This window comes from Pectinophora gossypiella, chromosome 28 (assembly GCF_024362695.1).
Source record: "Pectinophora gossypiella chromosome 28, ilPecGoss1.1, whole genome shotgun sequence".
Taxonomy (NCBI): domain Eukaryota; kingdom Metazoa; phylum Arthropoda; class Insecta; order Lepidoptera; family Gelechiidae; genus Pectinophora; species Pectinophora gossypiella.
The window spans coordinates 5,962,535-5,981,177 of record NC_065431.1 but is presented as its reverse complement, the minus strand read 5'-3'; the positions used below and the strand labels follow the sequence as shown (position 1 = coordinate 5,981,177).

The window sequence follows — 18,643 nt, the reverse complement described above, 5'->3', positions numbered from 1 at the left end:
TTTAATAACTACAGGAACACATTCAAAATCAAGACATTTTTATCATTTAGGTAATCGTTAATCTTATAAGGTTTCGAACACTTTAAGTTTACCTAACCTAACTAGGAACACTTTAAGTTTGGTCCCGGCTATTAGCAGTAAAAAAAACCTCTACGTCTCATCCGCCTAAAACTACCTACTGCAGCTTCTCACAACCTGTATAGCCGGGGAAAAGAAGCTGCAAGAAAAACCTCGGCACAGGGCCCTAGACGTTCTTTAGAAAAATACATTTTAGTAATTTGGCTGCCTTTATGTACGCTTAAATCTTTAAAATTACGCAACGGATTTTGATGCGGTTTTTTTTCATAGAGAGAGTGATTCAAGAGGAAGGTTTATATATATAATAACATCCATTAAATAGTGAAGAAATACTGTTATTTTTGAGGTTTTTTTATGTGATGTCGTAAATAATTTCGTTTTTCCTCAGCCGAGCGAAGCCGGGGCGGATCGCTAGTATGTTAATATTTCCCATCTTCGTATCTCCTAGACCACACATTTGTCAAAATGGCGTCTTTTTATATCAAGAAAAATGTCCGAAAGCTCTGTGTTTGACTGTCCTAATTGATTACATTTGTCTAGTCGACGCTAGGGTTGTTCAACAATCGATATTTCTTTTATCGATAGTCAGGATATCGTAAACTATAGAGAATGTCATACTATTACTCACACCTCACCGAGTTTTCTGTTAGACCAACGTGATAGGTGAGCCGTATCGCCGTCTATATTCAAATTCAAATTCAAAAATATCTTTATTCAGTAGGTAACATAGTTACACTTTTAGTCAATTTTTACATAATGATCGTCTCATCCGCCAAAAACTACTGCAGCTTCTCACAACATGTATAGCTGGGGAAAAGAAGCTGCAAGAAAAACCTCGACACAGGGCCCTAGACGTTCTTTCAAAAAAAAAGTCTAAAGACCATGTACTGGTGAGAATTATGAAAGGGATGTTTAAATGGTTCGGACAATTAATCGACCCTAGTGGAATGAGAGCGATAAGCGCTGAATGAGGGAAATCGTCGACCACGCCGGCGGGGTCGGTATCGGGGTTCTGAATCTTCTTCTTCTATCGTGTGGGTTGTGAGGTTGATTACCAACCTCATCAACCCTGGTGTCAGGGTTACTATTGAGCCGCCAAAGGCCCCTGACATGGCTCTTGTAACGACCACTTACTTATATGAGTGAGTAGTAACCGGGACCAACGGCTTAACGTGCCTTCCGAAGCACGGAACACGCACGGCATGGGGTTCTGAATAGAATATCGATATCCATCTATCGATAGAGAATTTTCGATTTACAACACTACTTGTGCACTAATCAATTTTATACTCTATTCCTCATCCATAGAAGATGAAAATTGAGTAGAATTCTGCGGTGTGCTCATATTACTAGAAATTCGCGTTACTTTTGACACATTCCTTTTAAAGACAAATTTCAAGTTATTAATGTATTATGCGTGAGAAAGGTTTTTTAAGAAATATTATCTACGGAAAGGTAAGGTGTGGGTACTTAGTTCATCTTGCGATCGATGTACCTCTGACTACCCCAATTGCCATTAGTCGTGAACATATGTTATGTTATGTACGCATGTTCAACTTCAGACCACTTATTTAAGAGCCACGCTCTTGTCGGTGAAGCATTCTCCATTCTTGTCTATCAAAGGCCAATTCCTTCATCTCCTTTTAAGACACGACGTTCGCCTTCTCTTTAATCTGTTCCATGTAAGCTCTTCTTGGTCTTCCCCTTCCTCTCTTTCCTTGTAGCTTTCCTTTTATGATGTTTTTAATAAATTCGTTGTGTCTTATTAAGTGTCCAATCAGCTTGCCTCTTCTGTCCTCACTAACTCTAATAAGTAACAACTAACTGAATATTTAACAATCAAACAAATTCGTTGCTTTTTTTCTTTTTATTATTTTGTGTAACTTTCAATATTTGTATTCTTTCCCCTACTCAACTAAAGATATTAATTATTAAAATGTAAACATTATTATATGTATGCGCAGAAGTCATTTTACAGACTACTATAATCTCATACCTATTATAAATTAATAATTATTATGACACTAACTCCTAATTTATTAAATGTCATAAATTATGCAAAAATTATGACGAATCGCATTTTTTAGTGTAAAAATTCGACTTTATAGTTTGCTAATCATTTATACTTAATCAAATTTTATTATTAAGTATAAAAGGATTGTTATTAAATTGATAGCCGGGACTAACCGTTTAACGTGCCCTCCGAAGCATGGAATCAATTCTTTCTGTCTTTCTGTAACAAAATCTTAGATCTTGATGTGTTCCATGATCCGCTGAATATATAAAAAAAAAAAAATAGAAAAATTCTAGATTATTTAAAGCTCAACAGATGTTAATTACTTGCTTGTATTTATTTATATTTTTCTAATTTCAAAATTTTATGTTTAAGGTATTATTTTAATTTTACTTTATTTTTAACTACTTAAGTTAATCATCATCATCAGCTCATTAACGTCCCGACTGCTAGGGCACGGGCCTTCCTTATGGATGGATAGGGAGATCGGGCCTTAAACCACCATGCGGGCCCAGTGCGAATTGGTGGTTATTAACGACTGCTAATGCAGCCGGGACCAACGGCTTAACGTGCCTTCCGAAGCACGGAGGAGCTCGAGATGAAAACATTTTTTTTGTGGTCACCCATCCTATGACCGGTCTTTGCGAAAGTTGCTTAACTTCAACAATCGCAGACCGAGCGCGTTTACCGCTGCGCCACCGAGCTCCTCAATTGTCATATATAAGTCTTAATTTTAGTAATTGTCTTAGTTGTTAATGTTTTATATATACATATACATATATATATATATATATATATATATATATATATATATATATATATATATATATATATATATATATATATATATATATAATATGATGTAGTAGTACCTACTTAATAAATAAATAAATATACACTTCTACCCACCCCTTAAAGGATACAGGTGATGATATACTTTACTACAGTGAGTCAATACGGCTTTTTAAGTAGGAAGGTGACAAGCATACAAGGTCTCAGATAACTTAAATATTTTTGTACCCGGTATGTGCCAATGGGAATGTTCCCACTTTGAGAAAAAAATACTTTGGGAACACTTTGGAAACATCCCCTATGCAGTAAAAAACTAAGTAATTAAAAATAATAATGGTAATTAGGTAATAAATTTTAGTAGAAATAGAAATGTTTTATTGCGACCATGTGTTCGTACAAATAGTAGAATAGAATAGAATGGAATGGAATGGAATGGAATGGAATGGAATGGAATGGAATGGAATGGAATGGAATGGAATGGAATGGAATGGAATAGAATAGAATAGAATAACTTTATTCCCAAAACAGTGAAGGTTACAAAAGCATTTACATTATTATAAATTAATTAAATTAGTAAGTATTTTTTGTTTCTATTTTTATCGAGGAGCTCGTTGGCGCAGCGGTAAACGCGCTCGGTCTGCGATTGTTTAAGGCCCGATCTCCCTATCCATCCATAGGGAAGGCCCGTGCCCCAGCAGTGGGGACTTTAATGGGCTGATGATGTGAAGTCCGTCTCGGTCTTCCTTACTATTAAAGAGTTTTTACAACGGGAACATTCTCACTTAGGGCACATTCCCGCGACGGAACATCACCGCTTGTAACTTGTAAGCAATAATGTGCTTTTGGCTTAACTTAACCTTAAGTTACACTTAACATGGTTGGGGCATGTGACCGATTATAAGTTATTTCGGTTAGCGTAAGTTGGGGGATAAATTAGAAGGTTCCGTATAAAAAAATATTCTTCTATCGTGTGGGTTGTGTGGTGGATTACCAACTTCATCAACCCTAGTGTCAGGGTCACTATTGAGCTGCCAAAGGTCCCGGACATGGCTCAATAACGACTATTAACTTGCATCAGTTACTTAGTAACCGGAAACAATGGCTTAACGTGCCTTCCGAAGCACAGATCATCTTACGTCGGACAAACTGGTGATTAGCCTGTAATGTCCAAACCAAACTAGGGATCACAAAGTGTTTTCGCGATATGTCCCCACCTGGATTTGATCCCGGGACTTCCGGATCGTGAGCCGAACGCTCAAATCACTGAATCATGGAGGCCGTTTTAAAAAAAAATATAAAATTTTATGACATTTTTTTTTGGAAGTACTAAAATGAAGAATATTACCCAATACAGGTTACGTCACATACCTCCGCAAAAGCATTTCTCAGGAATGAAGGTTTCCTCACGATGTTTTCCTTCACCGCTGAGCACGTGATAATCATTGTTCCAAACATGAATTCGAAAACAAATTCGACAGTCATTGGTTTGGGCCTGTGCTGGATTCGAACCTGCGACCTCAAAGTGAGAGTTAAGCGTTGTACCAACTGGGCTATGAAATATAAATGATAAATAAGTAATATGAATCTACCGATGTTACATCTTTTCCCGTTCAAGATCCAAAAAGCACAATGCTCAAGAGGGAAAACCCAAAATGTTTCTCCGATCACGACGTACCGTGTTTAACACATTTTGAACAATATTATTTAAGATAGAAGTCGAAGAGAAACTACTATTTCTTGTGTGAGTTTTTTGTTTTTTTTTTTTACCATTTGAGAGATTTTACATATCCCCGCGGATCCCTAAAATCTGTTGTCACCATCCTGCTAACACACTAATGGCAGGCACTTTAAGGAAAATAAAAACGCCACGGTTATGAATCATGCGCCTTATCTGCATCTTAAACCCCCTGATAAATGGAGTATGTATGACATAGACTAAGTGGTCGGCCGCAGACCAGACAGACGCTGAGAGGGCGGGGTTTTGTACCTAATGAGGGACTTTCCATTCTACGTTCCTCAAAAACAACATGGCGCTCACATAAACTCACGCCTATTTCCCACCGGGGTAAGCAGAGACTATAGAATTCCATTTGCTTCGATCCTGACATACTTCTCTTGCTTCCTCCACGTTCATCAATCGCTTCATACACGCACGCCGGTTCAGAGTAGATCGTATTGAACCTTTTCTAAGGACATCTCCAATTTGATCATCGTAAGTCCTTCTCGGTCTTCCTCTGCCAGTCCTACCATCAACTTTCGCTTTATATACCGCTTTTGCAATTCTATTATCCTTCATCCGCTCAACGTGTCCAAACCAACCTAACATTCCCTTCACAATCCTAGTCACTATATCGTCTTTTACACCACATCTCTGTCTTATCACACTGTTTCTCACTCTATCACTCAACTTCACACCGCAGATGCTACGCAAAGACCTCATTTCTACGGCATTGATCCTACTTTCATGCTTCTTCTGCCATACCCAACATTCACTACCGTACTTCAGCGTAGGGACAAGCACTGCATTGTGAACAGCCATCCTCGCATCTTGCGAGATACATTGGCTACTAACAACTGCATGCGCTCACAACAATACAGATTTTCCCTCGTTTAACCTAACATAATGCATCTTTTATATTCGTTTTCGGGTATAAATGATAACCCTTTTTATTACACCCAGACACAATTACATCTTCCACCCATTATTATTCTAATCTTAATAAAAAGAAGCGATATAGCTAGCAACATAATTCTGATCCATATATCTTATACATAATATGATCCATATATCAAGCAACAATAAAGAAACGAACGTTTATTATAAAACGTTTCTTTCTTTCAACAATATTTTTTATATATTTATGCTTCTGCCATTACATTGGCCCCGATTCCTGCAGACACCGCCTAATTTTATTTTAAGTTATATCCGTCATTTTCATATCCGTCGAAAAGGAAAGGGACGGATGATTCACAGCTCTTAATTTTAGGAAGAATGAGTAAATGAATGAATAACCCGGGCGAATCAAAAGGTACGTCGCTGGTATGCAATCCGTTTGACGTGCTGTCTACTTAACTGTGTCGGGTTATTGACGGATGTAAAATTTTTAGACGGTTGGTTTAGATTTGTGCTTAAAATTGACGTGTGTTCCATAAATTTTATGCTTGTCGATTACCCGTCCCTTTCCTTTTCGGCGGATAAGAAAATGACAGATATAACTTAAAATAAAATTAGATGGTATTTACAGGAATTAGCACCAATGTATTTTGGAATAATTATGTACACGAGTAATGAGAAAATAGGTAATTACCACGTTAAAGTTGTAGAACGCCATCTGTATTGTTTTTGGTGAACATAGCCTGGATAGTCCCTCAATTGTTGAAGGTGATACCTTTAATGTTTTCATTTGCGAATACGGCCTCCGTGGTCCAGTGGTTGAGCGTTGTGCTCACAATCCGGAGGTCCCGGGTTCGAATCCCGGTGGGGACAAATCGTAAAATCACTTTGTGATCCCTAGTTTGGTTAGGACATTACAGGCTGATCACCTGATTGTCCAAAAAATAAGATGATCCGTGCTTCGGAAGGCACGTTAAGCCGTTGGTCCCGGTTATTACTTACTGATGTAAGCACGTAGTCGTTACACGAGTCATGTCAGGGGCCTATGGCGGCTCAGTAAAAACCCTGACAACAGGGTTGATGGGGTTGGTAATCCACATCACAATCCACACGATAGAAGAAGAAGATTTGCGAATACCTTTAAATGGCTTTCTTCTTAATTGAATTTGTAAGCATTCATTGTATAGTTATAGTTGTTGGTACGCCGATTTAATAAAATAAAATAAAAAATAAAATCTGTCCCGCTCATAAAGTTTTATCCGAAAGAAAGATGATCCGTGCTTCGGAAGGCACGTTAAGCCGTTGCTACCGGTTACTACTTACTGATGTAAGTTAGTATTCGTTACATGAGCCACTATTGGGCACAGGCTTCCCCTTAATCAACTGGAGCGGGTATGGAGTATACTCCACCACGCTGCTCCACTGCGGGTTGGTGGCGGTGTTTTTTACGGTTAATAGCCAGTGGCTTAACGTGGCTTCCGAAGCACGGAGTCATGATACTTTTTTGGGCAATCAGATGATTAAAGTCTAAAATGTCCTTAAACAAAGGACAGTCTCACAAAGTGATCTCGACAATGTCCCTATTGGGAATCGAACCCGGACTTCCAGATCGTGAGCCCGACGCTCTAACCACTAGACCACGGAGGCTGTTAATATCGTTCACTTTACAGTAAAAACCAAGTACCTAAGCGCCTGTTTAAAAACTAAATTCATCAAAGTATATATATATATGTAGTTAAATGTACTTATTTTATGTAGGTTGTTCTTTTAATTATTTATTTTGTTAGAATGCACTAACCCGCTATTATTATACTTGTACAAAATTTTCCTGTACCCAAAGGTTGCCTGGAAGAAATTGCTGCATGAGCAATAAGGCCGCCTGTTGTGCTTTTCTGTATATGTTGTCCTTATCTCTGTATTTTGTGTCCATTGTGCTCAATAAAGTATTTTATTTATTTATTATTTATTAAAGTATTGAATTAGGCAAAGGCAGTAAGTAGGTAAAAACACCAATCCATGTTTCAACAATCTGTCGCCTCTGAAGCTTAATCTTTGCCGGAGTACACTTGTGCCGGGAGGTCCCCAGTTGACATGCGCGGCTGATAGCTTAGTTAAGTGCTGCGCGCTAAATGTGCGCCGAATTGTATGTCCGACATGTTAGAATATATACTTATTGTGTATATATCATTATATACATAATACGTATAACAATTACGGGGTTTTTTTTTAATTAAGATGGGTTTGCTCTTGACTTCGTTCTTCCACGAGGAGAATAAGAGATCGACGTTGGAACGAGCTTACCCAGAAAATGCCTATTCACCCGTGATTTAAAGGACCCCAGGTTATAAGATTCAGGAAACACCGACGCCGGCAGCCCATTCCATTCCTTGGCTGTGCGCATTATGAAGGATGAAGCGAAGCGCTTGGTGCGGATTAGTGGTATGTCAACCAAGTAAGGATGGTACGGGGTAGGCAGAGATGTACACTATAAACACCCACTCCTCGCCAGCTATGTTCAAGTCCCATGAAATAGGGGGCGAGCTTATAGCCATTAACCGGACACAAATCTGGAAACCACGTGATATTAATAATTATCTTTGATCCATTAACGATGACATTCAGAATTTGCCTTTCAACTGTTTTAAGACAGTAGTTAAACAAAAAATTTTACAAAAAAGGTTATTATAAAGTTAGTGATTATTTAGAAGATATGAATGCATGGGATTAACTGTCTGAGAAATGATATTAGGCAGCTAAATTGCTCAATTGTATAACAATATTTTATGTTTATTTTTTTAAAGAACGTCTACGGCCCTGTGCCGAGGTTTTTCTTGTAGCTTCTTTTCCCCGGCTGTACAGGTTGTGAGAAGCTGCAGTAGTTTTAGGCGGGTGAGACGTTCGTTATGTAAAAATTGACGATTCAAAGAACTATGTTACCTACTGAATAAAGATATTTTTGAATTTGAATTTTGCCCGCTATATTTTTATGTACCCGAGCAATGGGAAAATGGGTAATTAACTTGTTACAGTTATACTGCGCCATCTAAGTTTTTTATGGCCTGGAAGGTCACTAATACATACATACATAAACTCACGTCTACTTCCCACCGGGGTAAGCAGAGACTATAGAATTCGATTTGCTTCGATCCTGACACACTTCTCTTGCTTCCTCCACATTCATCAAAAAATGACCCTCATAACGTTGAATAAATGATTCTGATCACAAATTTATGAGCTACACTCTTGTCGGTGTAGCATTCTCCATGATACTTTTGAGGGAAAAATAGGGCAGTGGTTTCCTTCTTGCCTTCCGCCCGGCGCAGAAATTATGCTATTCTGACTTTTTTTGATGTGCTTTATTGTAATAAGCTTTATTCAAATCAGCAAATAATGAAAAAAGACTGACCTTTTACATCCATAATTGAACTGGACAGCATACTAGCTCCAATATCACGCCTGCACTACAATAGGGTTGATCAGGATTCCATTGTTCTTTGATATGCACAGTCCAAAATATTATCACAGCTAACAAAACACATGAACACCGACGCGGGTAGATATGAACAGTTCACTAAAGCGCGAACGAAGCGCGAAGGGAAAGCAACGCGTCTGCCTCCGATCGCGTCCGAAAATAAACTGAGCGGTACAGAACAAGTGACGGTAGTTTGAAGAAAAAATTTGGAAAAATTTCGTCTTACCCACCAATATCAAAAGCGTAATTTTAATAATCAGACACTTTATACAAACACCTCGTTTTACACAGACACTACACATTGACGTTATCGTACACGCGCATCTGTGTGTGTGACGTCTGACGCCATACGATTGAAGACTAAAGTAAGACCGAGGGGTGAGGTAAACCTAGCTCAGCCGCTGGTGGGGAGCGGAGAGTTGCCGTACGTAGTAATAACAAATACTTTATCGCACAAACAGGAAATAAAAAAGTTTAAAACCACAATCCAGGCGAAGTCGCAGGCGGGAACATGTTAAGGTATCTATTCCACATCTCCATGACAATGGGGTTAAACGCTACTCGGTAGGAGGACGTGCTTTGCATTTAAGTGTTAAGGTCCATATGTCGTGGCCAGATCGTAGAATTGATCATTTCATGATGTGTTTGACCATTTTATGAAATGGTCATATTAATGAAATAGCCAACCTAAGTTGACCATATCGTTGAAATGTCAACGTTTAATGATATTTCAATCAACGTGTGGCCATATCGTTAATGCGTGCGGTGTTCATGCTATGTGGTGTAATATACGATTAATTTCTTAGGTTCAAAATTATGTACGTATTCGATATGTAAAATTGAACAATTCATTTATCGATTATAATATCAATCAAGTTTTAAATATAATCGACAGCAGCGCCACCACCGGTGGATAATGTTACTAATTTTACGATATGATTGCCAACGTTTGGCCATATCATGAAGTAATCATGCATTTAGTTGCTCATATCGTTAAACGTTTTGTGTTCATTGATCTGGCCAAACTACATCATGATTTGGCCAACCAATGACATTCCGCACATCATGAAATGATCAATTCTACGATCTGGCCACGACACATACATACTCGCGCTCGTAAGTTATAACCGGGTAGGCAGTGCCGCAAGCAATGATATCAAATATACTTTATTGTACAAATGACGGCCTCCGTGGCCCAGTGGTTGTGCGTTGGACTCACGCCCCGAAGGTCCCGGGTTCGAATCCCAGTGACATAATCACAAAATCACTTTGTGATCCCTAGTCTGGTTAGGACATTCACAGGCTGATCACCTGATTCTCCAAAAGTAAAACGATCCGTGCTTCAGAATGCACGTTAAGCCGTTGTACCCGGTTACTACAGATGTAAGTAAGTAGTCGTTACATGAGCCATGTCAGGGGCCTTTGGCGGCTCAATAGTAACCCTGACACCTCACAACCCACAAGATGGAAGGAGTGAAAACCTTGAAGCGCCTTTATTGTAAAAATACAAATCACATGATTCTTTCCAAAAAAAAATGTTTTTTTTTTTTTCAATGAGGCACTTTCCAGCCTAAGTTCCCCAAAAATAATATTTATAGATGGCGCTGTGTAAATTTAACGTGATAACTACATATTTTCTCATTACTCGGGTACTTACATAATTATTTTAAAATACAATGTACTTAATGCAGAATCATCATCATCAACAGCCCATTAACGTCCCCACTGCTGGGACACGGGCCTTCCCTATGGATGGATAGGGAGATCGGGCCTTAAACCATCACGCGGGCCCAGTGCGGATTGGTGGTTATTAACGACTGCTAATGCAGCCGGGACCAACGGCTTAACGTGCCTTCCGACGCACGGAGGAGCTCGAGATGAAAGCTTTTTTTTTTGTGGTCACCCATCCTATGACCGGCCTTTGCGAAAGTTGCTTTACTTCAACAATCGCAGCACGAGCGCGTTAACCGCTGCGCCACCGAGCTCCTCAAAAGCAAAGAATCATATAGTATAAAAATAATTGTTGCTTGATATTTGGATCGTCGTGGAGATCCTTGGTGGCGGCCTATGCCCAGCAGTGGGCGTCGTACGGCTGATGACGATGATATTTGGATCACATTACTTATGTAAAGAATTATATTGCTACCTATATTGCTTCTCTTTATTTTGATCAGAATAATAATGGGTGGAAGATCAAATCAAATCAAATATACTTTATTGCACACAACTAAAATTTCAACAATCAGACATAACACATGAATACAGTACAATTTGGGCGGCCTTATTGCTCTAGAGCAATTTCTTCCAGGCAACCACCAAAAGGAAACAAACATTTGCAAACAACTTTGAAGATGTGTTGTGCCTGGGTGTAATAACAAGGGTCATCATTTATACCCAAAAACAAAGATGAAAGAGGCATATGTCTGTTATCCATGAAATTAGAAGGATCTTTACAGCGCCACCTGTATTGCTTTTGAGGAAGTCCTTCATTAATTTTATACCTCGTAAAAACTTATGTCGACAACATTGCAAGGTTTTTTTTTTATAAAAATCGCAACAGATTTTATAAAAAGGCGATTCCGTGGTTTTCTCTTTAAGGCGACGTTGTTTGTCTTGTCTAAAGAGGTCTACTCCTTAACAACCTGCCACCGCGTCAAATTAAAATGACAATAGCTTTTTGTAATTCATTTATTTATTATAATTACACATTTTTACATATATTTACATAACGTAAGGTCTTGCGCACATCACACGGACATTCGTTGTTACGGTAACCGCTGATTGTGTGACAGTCCGATACAATTCTTTGACAATAAAGGTGAAGAAATGATATATTTTCTTTTTGACAAACTTCAGTCTCTGTAGAATATTCTAGAAGTTATCTAGTAGATAGCTATACAGTGTTTCTAATTTCTTCACGTCTCTCGTATTTCAAAAAACGAATGCTAATTTTCATCTAGAGGCTAGTATCCAACTAGTCAAATCAGTTACTTTTTACTAAACGTCAAAACACGAAATGACTATGGAATTTGTATGAAAAACGCACACTGTGACATCATAGAAAAACGTGGATAAAATGTCGGACTTATTACTTATTACGTTTTCTTGATTAAAATTTCATAAATAAAATAATTGCTTCTATGCTGTTCTGGGAGCATATAAAAAACATAGAACACGTTCAGCTGCTTCTCTTCCCGGGCATGTCGTAAAAACCGACAGAGGGATTGTGTCCTCTAACATGATGGACTAATGTTACGGGCGATAGGCTGATCCCTTATCACCATAAGGTTCATCATATCCATCTTTGGAATTCGTATCAACAGTGGCTGCAAGTTGTCTTTGATTACTTGTGGCTCTGCCCACCCCATTAGGGATTACGGGCGTGAGTTTATGTATGTATGTATGTATGTAAATAAAATAAATATAAAAAAAGGAAAACTTTTTCGTTAGTTTTAGATCTGTCTTTATTTAGTAATCAGAATTTCATAATTTATCTTGAACCTAGTACACGACCCAAATTAGATTTTATTTTGAATTTGAATTCAGAACTATATTTTTTAGTGTTGTTTTGTTGTGATTCCCGCGTGAATTAAACAAGAATACAAAGGAAGAATTTAATTCTAAATTCAAATTCTGATACATAATAAATCTATTCATTCATAATTGGGTAGTTTCGGTCAAAGATATATTAAAATTCTGGTTAATAATAAACAAAAACAGTTCTAAAACTGAAATTAAATTAAATGAAATAAAATTAACAAAAATCATTTCCTTTTTTTTCTATACAACTTATTTATGAATTTGAATTACCAAAAACGTATTAATAAATAAATACACATACATACATAAACTCACGCCCGTAATCCCTAATGGGGTGGGCAGAGCCACAAGTAAAAAATAAAATAAATAAAATAATAAATAAATAAAATAAATAATTATTATGATTATTATTGCGAATAAATGATTTCTGAATAATTCGGACATTTTATCATGTTTTTCTATGACGTCACAGTGTGTTTTTTCATACAAATTCGTGTTTTGACGTTTAGTAAAAAGTAACAGATTTGACTAGTTGGAAACTAGCCTGTTGAATACCACGGAAATTAGCATTTGTTTGTTAAAATTAAGTAATAATTAAGTAAATAGAAGGACTTAACAGCTATCAGATACTTATCTGGGAGATAAGCTATTACATAGACATAGACAGTTTATCAGTCAGCTAATGATGAAACTTTTTTTACAATCAGATAAACAATTTTCTTTTATTAGATAAAATCGCGTTTGACCACAATCTCACCTGATGGCAAGTGAAGATGTAGTCTAAGGTAGTACATGCTTACCTAGTCCGCTTATTTGATTACATTGTAATCTAATTGATCATTGAGATCTAATTGGCTGGCCAAGTGTGGTCCGGCTAACTAGCGAATTAGTCAAAAAGAAAGCACATAATTTTATTATCATATTCTACAGCAGTGGTTCCTAACCTGATTTATTTTATTACCTATTACCCCCTTAGGGGTAAAATAGAGATTCAAGGAGGGTAACACGGGATGGCACGAAATAGTATTATAACTCTTGTTACATTAAAAACAAAAGCCAGAAACCGTCTGAATGTTGAGCATGACATGAGATGCGCGTTGAGTGAAACCGAACCAAATATTGTCAAACTTGCGAATGCAAAGCAATTTCTGAACCTTCACACTAGTTAACTCCGAGATTTATATATTATTTTACCAGTTACCTAAACGTGCATTTTCTTACTTACATAATAAACAATTCGTTCGAATTTGAGTGGTTTTAATTATTTTAACATAAGTACATATATACATAAACTCACGCCTATGTCCCACCGGGGTAAGCAGAGACTATAGAATTCCATTTGCATTTGCATTTCCCATTAATTATTTTAAATTAATTTCCATACTTGTTCGCAGGGGTAGTGACATTAAAAAGGTTAGGAACCACTGTTGTACAGTAATTTTATTACACTAAAATTGGCACAGCCAGGATTCGAACTAGGGACATTGTGTAAACTATCAAAGTATATGCAATTGACACTTCTGTATTATTACAAAATTCAAAACGAAGATGAAATATAAACATAAGTTCACGGCTATATCCCAAATGGGGTACTCAGAGGTACGATAAGGTGCAAAAGTCCAATCAGTTTCTTGCAAAGTAATAAATAGTAAAAAACTGGTAGCACTTAAGACCTCCTGGTTACATAATTATAATAAAATAATAGACCAAAAACACCTACAAAAACATAAATTTTATAATTATGACAACTAATGGTTCATAATTTCACCACTGTTTACAAATAATTCGCTGGACTCAGTGAGTGAACTTTTGCTTTTTGATTTTACATCCATCGCAAGATGAACTAAGTACCCACGCCTCACCGAGCTTTCTGTTAGACCAACGTGATAGGTGAGCCGCATCGCCGTCTATAATGGTCGAGACAACTGTGTTAGTGAAAACTGCACATAAGATAAATTAATAACTCATTGGTACAAGTCTGGTACCGGGGTTTGGGGTTCGGAGTTGAAATGTGGTGTTGGAGGAGGATGGAAAGAATAAGTTGGACAGAAAGGAAGACACTGATGAGGAAGTGCTAGTAGAAAGGGAAAAGAGACAAATATATATGAGTTATTGGGGACAGAAGAGGAAAGATGATTGGACACTTAATAAGGAATAACACGACGAATTTATTAAAAACATCATAGAAGGAAAGCTAGAATGAAAGAGAGGAAGGGGAAGACCAAGAAGAGCTACATGGAACAGATTAAAGAGAAGGCGAACGTCGTGTCTTATGAGGAGGTGAAGTGGCCTTTGATAGACAAGAATGGAGAATGCTACACCGACAAGAGCGTGGCTCTTAAATTAGTGATGATTACAGAAGCGTATTTACAAATAAAAATTAAAAAATACACAGATATTTTACAAAAAAAAAACTAAACAACATCTATTTTTAAATATCACTTCGAAATACAACTGGCACGATACATTCTACTAGTTTTCCTAAATAATAAATAATAGTTATTTGGTATCGAAAAAATGCTTAAAAAACAAAGGGTTTTATCACTTCAGTCGTTGGTTGAAAGAATTTTATGTCTACAAAGATCTTGGGGGCTTATAAGACTAAATTAAAACAATTCACCTAAAAAAGCGCAAATGTCAAATAGCAATATTGCTTTTTAGATCCTTCTGTCGTGTAGGTTATGAGGTGGATTACCAACCCCTTCAAACCTGGTGTCAGGGTTACTATTGAGCCGCCATACGCCCCTGACTTGACTCATGTAACGACTACGTACTTACTTAAGTAAGTAGTAACTGAGGCCAACGGTTTAACGTGGCTTTCAAACGGATCATCTTACTTTCGAACATTGTGATCAGTCTGCAATAGCCTAACTATTGGATCACAAAAGTTTTTTTTTTTTTGAGATGAATTGCTTTCATGTGGCCTTTTTAAACACCCTGATGGCACTTGGATGACATTTGTGTAGATTTCAGTACACGCCATATCTTTCTTTAAAGATTCTTTCTTTGAAGATTCTTTCTTAAAAGATTTTTTCTTTAAAGATTCTTTCTTTGAAGTTTGTTTAACAACTTATTTATCTATTTGAAAATTTTTGTTCACATTCATCAACTTGACTTAACACCCTTCCTATCCGTTCGTGTAATATTTTAGCATTTTTCTCAGGCAAAGGAGGTAGGATGTCCCTTACAACTGCGTTGTTCTTTCTATGAAACATATCGCTTATTTTAATACCTACATTATTTGCCTTGTACAAGGTTTTTAGAGATTCTATTGTTGTTCTTCTAAACACACAAAGATTGTCCAACATAAGACTGTGGTAAACATTATATTTCTTCTGCAATCTGTAGCCGTGCAGAAGACCAGATTCGTTGTCCAAAAACACTAAAAGCCCGCTATCCATTTTCTTCGCTAGATTATGAGCCGGGCCATCCATAATGTTAATGTTCCATTGAAAATTGAACAAATTATTCACAATTCTATCCAAATTTGCTGTTAAATAGTCAAATATGATCAGATCTGACCATTGTGCTAACTCAACGAATAAATCTACAGTTTTTTTGTTCAATTCCATTTCTATGTGATCTGATGCTTCGATGTCACTTTTAACTTTCAAACTTTTCGTTTTCAACTTGTCAATTAAAATCTGCTTCGATTCCTCACTTTCTTTCTCTCGTAAGGACATTTTTAACACGTCATTTTTGTTTAAATGCCTGTTTGATGGCTTTAAAATTTCTGGTATTTTCGCTGACTCCAAACTCGGTATATATTGGGTTAGAACAACAGCCCTATTCGAATTCCATTGGGCCGCAGCAATGTCTTCTGCTACGTTTTTCCAGAGTTTGTCTTTCAAATCGACAATTTTGACAACTGATGGTGCTAAGTTTGATAGATTTAGCAAATTTGCGACGTAGAAACTGAATATTTCGCCTTGGATTTGATCTGTGTTTTGTCTGTACCTCACACAGGCTTGTAATCCATCTTTGAAAGTGACTAAGCGATTTTGCATTCTGCCGCAGCCTGTTTCCATCTTCACAACTTCACTTTGACTGACATATCGTTCCCATATTTCTGCTGAATTGATCCCATAGCCTTGTGGCATAGAGTTTTCAACTTCAGGACCCCAAAACACGTTATTATACAGAACTGTTTTATCACTTATAACAAAATTTGTCTTGTTAAACGTCAATTGCTTATACTCCTTAGTATCTTTGAGTATATTTTTCATGTCTTCCGTAAGTCCTTTTGGATAGATATCTTTCTTATATTTATCGACTCCAGTAAAAGATACCGTTGTAAAGTTGTTTTTAGCTTTCCTTTCTTTTCTTTCTATATCTTTTAAGTCGTCGACTTTTAAGGAATTAAGGCTTCTGCTAATTGAAGTTTTTGTTGAGTTTTTCGTTAATTTTTGGTTGTTAAATGTTTGGGTAGAACTCATTATTGTAACTCCTATAATAAGGCCCAATATGAAGCTAATAGATACACTAAGTATGCAATAATTGTAAAATTTATACTCTTTCTTCATTCTTCTTGCTATTTCATCTTTGTAAGAGTATCTAAATATTACGTAATTAGTTTTTTTCATACTTAAATATTCATTGGAATTATTATTAATGTTATTTTTTTCTAGGTCTTCTAATGTAGGTATCCTATCGCATACAGCCTTCATTTTTTCTGGCGTTGTGACGTCCATCTTGGATTTTCTCTCCGTTACTTCGTCGACATTTTTAATCTGTAACAAAGAGAAATACATGTCAATAAAATCTATAGAAAATATGTTGATATTATTTTTATAAATCATTGTCGAAATCACTTTGTGAGACTGTCCTTTGTTTGGTAAGGACTTTTCAGGTTTGAATCACCTGATTGTCCGAAAAAGTAAGATGATTCCGTGCTTCGGAAGGCACGTCAAGCCGTTGGTCCCGGCTATTAGCCGTCAAAACACCTCCACCAACCCGCAGTGGAGCAGCGTGATGGAGTATGCTCCATACCCCCTCCGGTTGATTGAGGGGAGGCCTGTGCCCAGCAGTGGGACGTATATAGGCAGTTTATGTTTATGTTTATGTTATTATTTTTATAAAGAGTCAAATGGACAAAGTTGAAGAGGGGCGGATAAAACTAACGCCTTCAATCCCTGTCGGGGTGAACAGAGAAATAAGCGTTCAGAAGATTAAACAACTCGAATGTCATTTAAACCGAATTGACAGACAGATAAAAAAAATAGAATGTCAATGATACCAATTTGTAAAAAATAAATGTCAAAACTACATAAACTTGTCAAAAAACAATAAAAACAAACTTAAAAGTAAACAAAAAAGCTAATACCAGATATTAGTTACAAAAAAATGCCAGTTACTCCGCCTCCGCGCGTAAACAAAGGCGAAATTATATAGAGCTGTTATACACCCCCAATTATCCGGTAAGCTGCAATTTACTAATAATAATTCAATTAGTGTGTCTGTAATTGTTTTTATGGTTGCGTTACGCCCCATCGGCGCGTGCGAGGTTTTTATAGAGTTCCTATAACCACCTTTTTGGGTCGTTAGAGTGACCCGGGCGGCTTTTAAATCTGGGGTTTTTGGCAGTCCAGGTAAACAAAAACCCTTTTAAAACTGTTTTTTTTTTTATTGATTCCACATTTTATGTTTTAAAAAAGAAGTAGATACCTACTTAAAAGATTAAATCATTAAGAGCGATAAAAGTAGGTAATTAAAAATGTATTTTCATTAATTTTTAATAATTTGGTTTTTACTTATCGTTCACTACTCACTTTTTACAATATTTATTATAACTTTTATATAAAAAAACCATTGTCGTTATTTTGGTAATACCGATGTTACTAGAGTTCCAAATAGTCTATTTACCTATATTTATACAATAAAATATTACAAATTTAAGTTTGTCAAGATTACATTAAAATAATTTCCTTTAATTAGATTTCCCAATAAAAAATAGACTTGTATTCTCCACTTCCTAATTTAACTAAAACTCACAGCCATAGAATAAATAAAATAATATAATATGTGTTACTCTGCCGACCCCGATAAAGATAACAAGCGTGAGTTAAATACCTCAATAGAGTATCAATCACAAAAAGGAAACTTAAAACACACTATATACATACGAAGAATATCA

General features: G+C 36.7%; 3 protein-coding genes across 3 annotated transcripts in view; 1 reads left to right on the top strand and 2 right to left on the bottom strand.

Annotated features, from left to right (window-relative positions):
* Positions 1–9,064, bottom strand: part of LOC126379162 (zinc finger protein ZFP2-like) — a 127,884-nt gene extending 118,820 nt beyond the window's left edge. The window contains exon 1 of the mRNA XM_050027819.1: positions 8,905–9,064. The gene's annotated coding sequence lies outside the window, so the exon portion shown is untranslated. The remainder of the gene's footprint in view (positions 1–8,904) is intronic.
* Positions 1–18,643, top strand: part of LOC126379156 (uncharacterized) — a 215,904-nt gene that overhangs the window by 30,699 nt on the left and 166,562 nt on the right. The gene's annotated exons all lie outside the window — the stretch shown is intronic.
* LOC126379184 (extracellular serine/threonine protein kinase four-jointed-like) overlaps positions 14,687–18,643 on the bottom strand; it is a 30,519-nt gene continuing 26,562 nt past the window's right edge. The window contains exon 2 of the mRNA XM_050027860.1: positions 14,687–17,240. Within this exon, the coding sequence (XP_049883817.1) occupies positions 15,585–17,201 (1,617 nt within the window). The 5' untranslated portion in view covers positions 17,202–17,240 and the 3' untranslated portion in view covers positions 14,687–15,584. The remainder of the gene's footprint in view (positions 17,241–18,643) is intronic.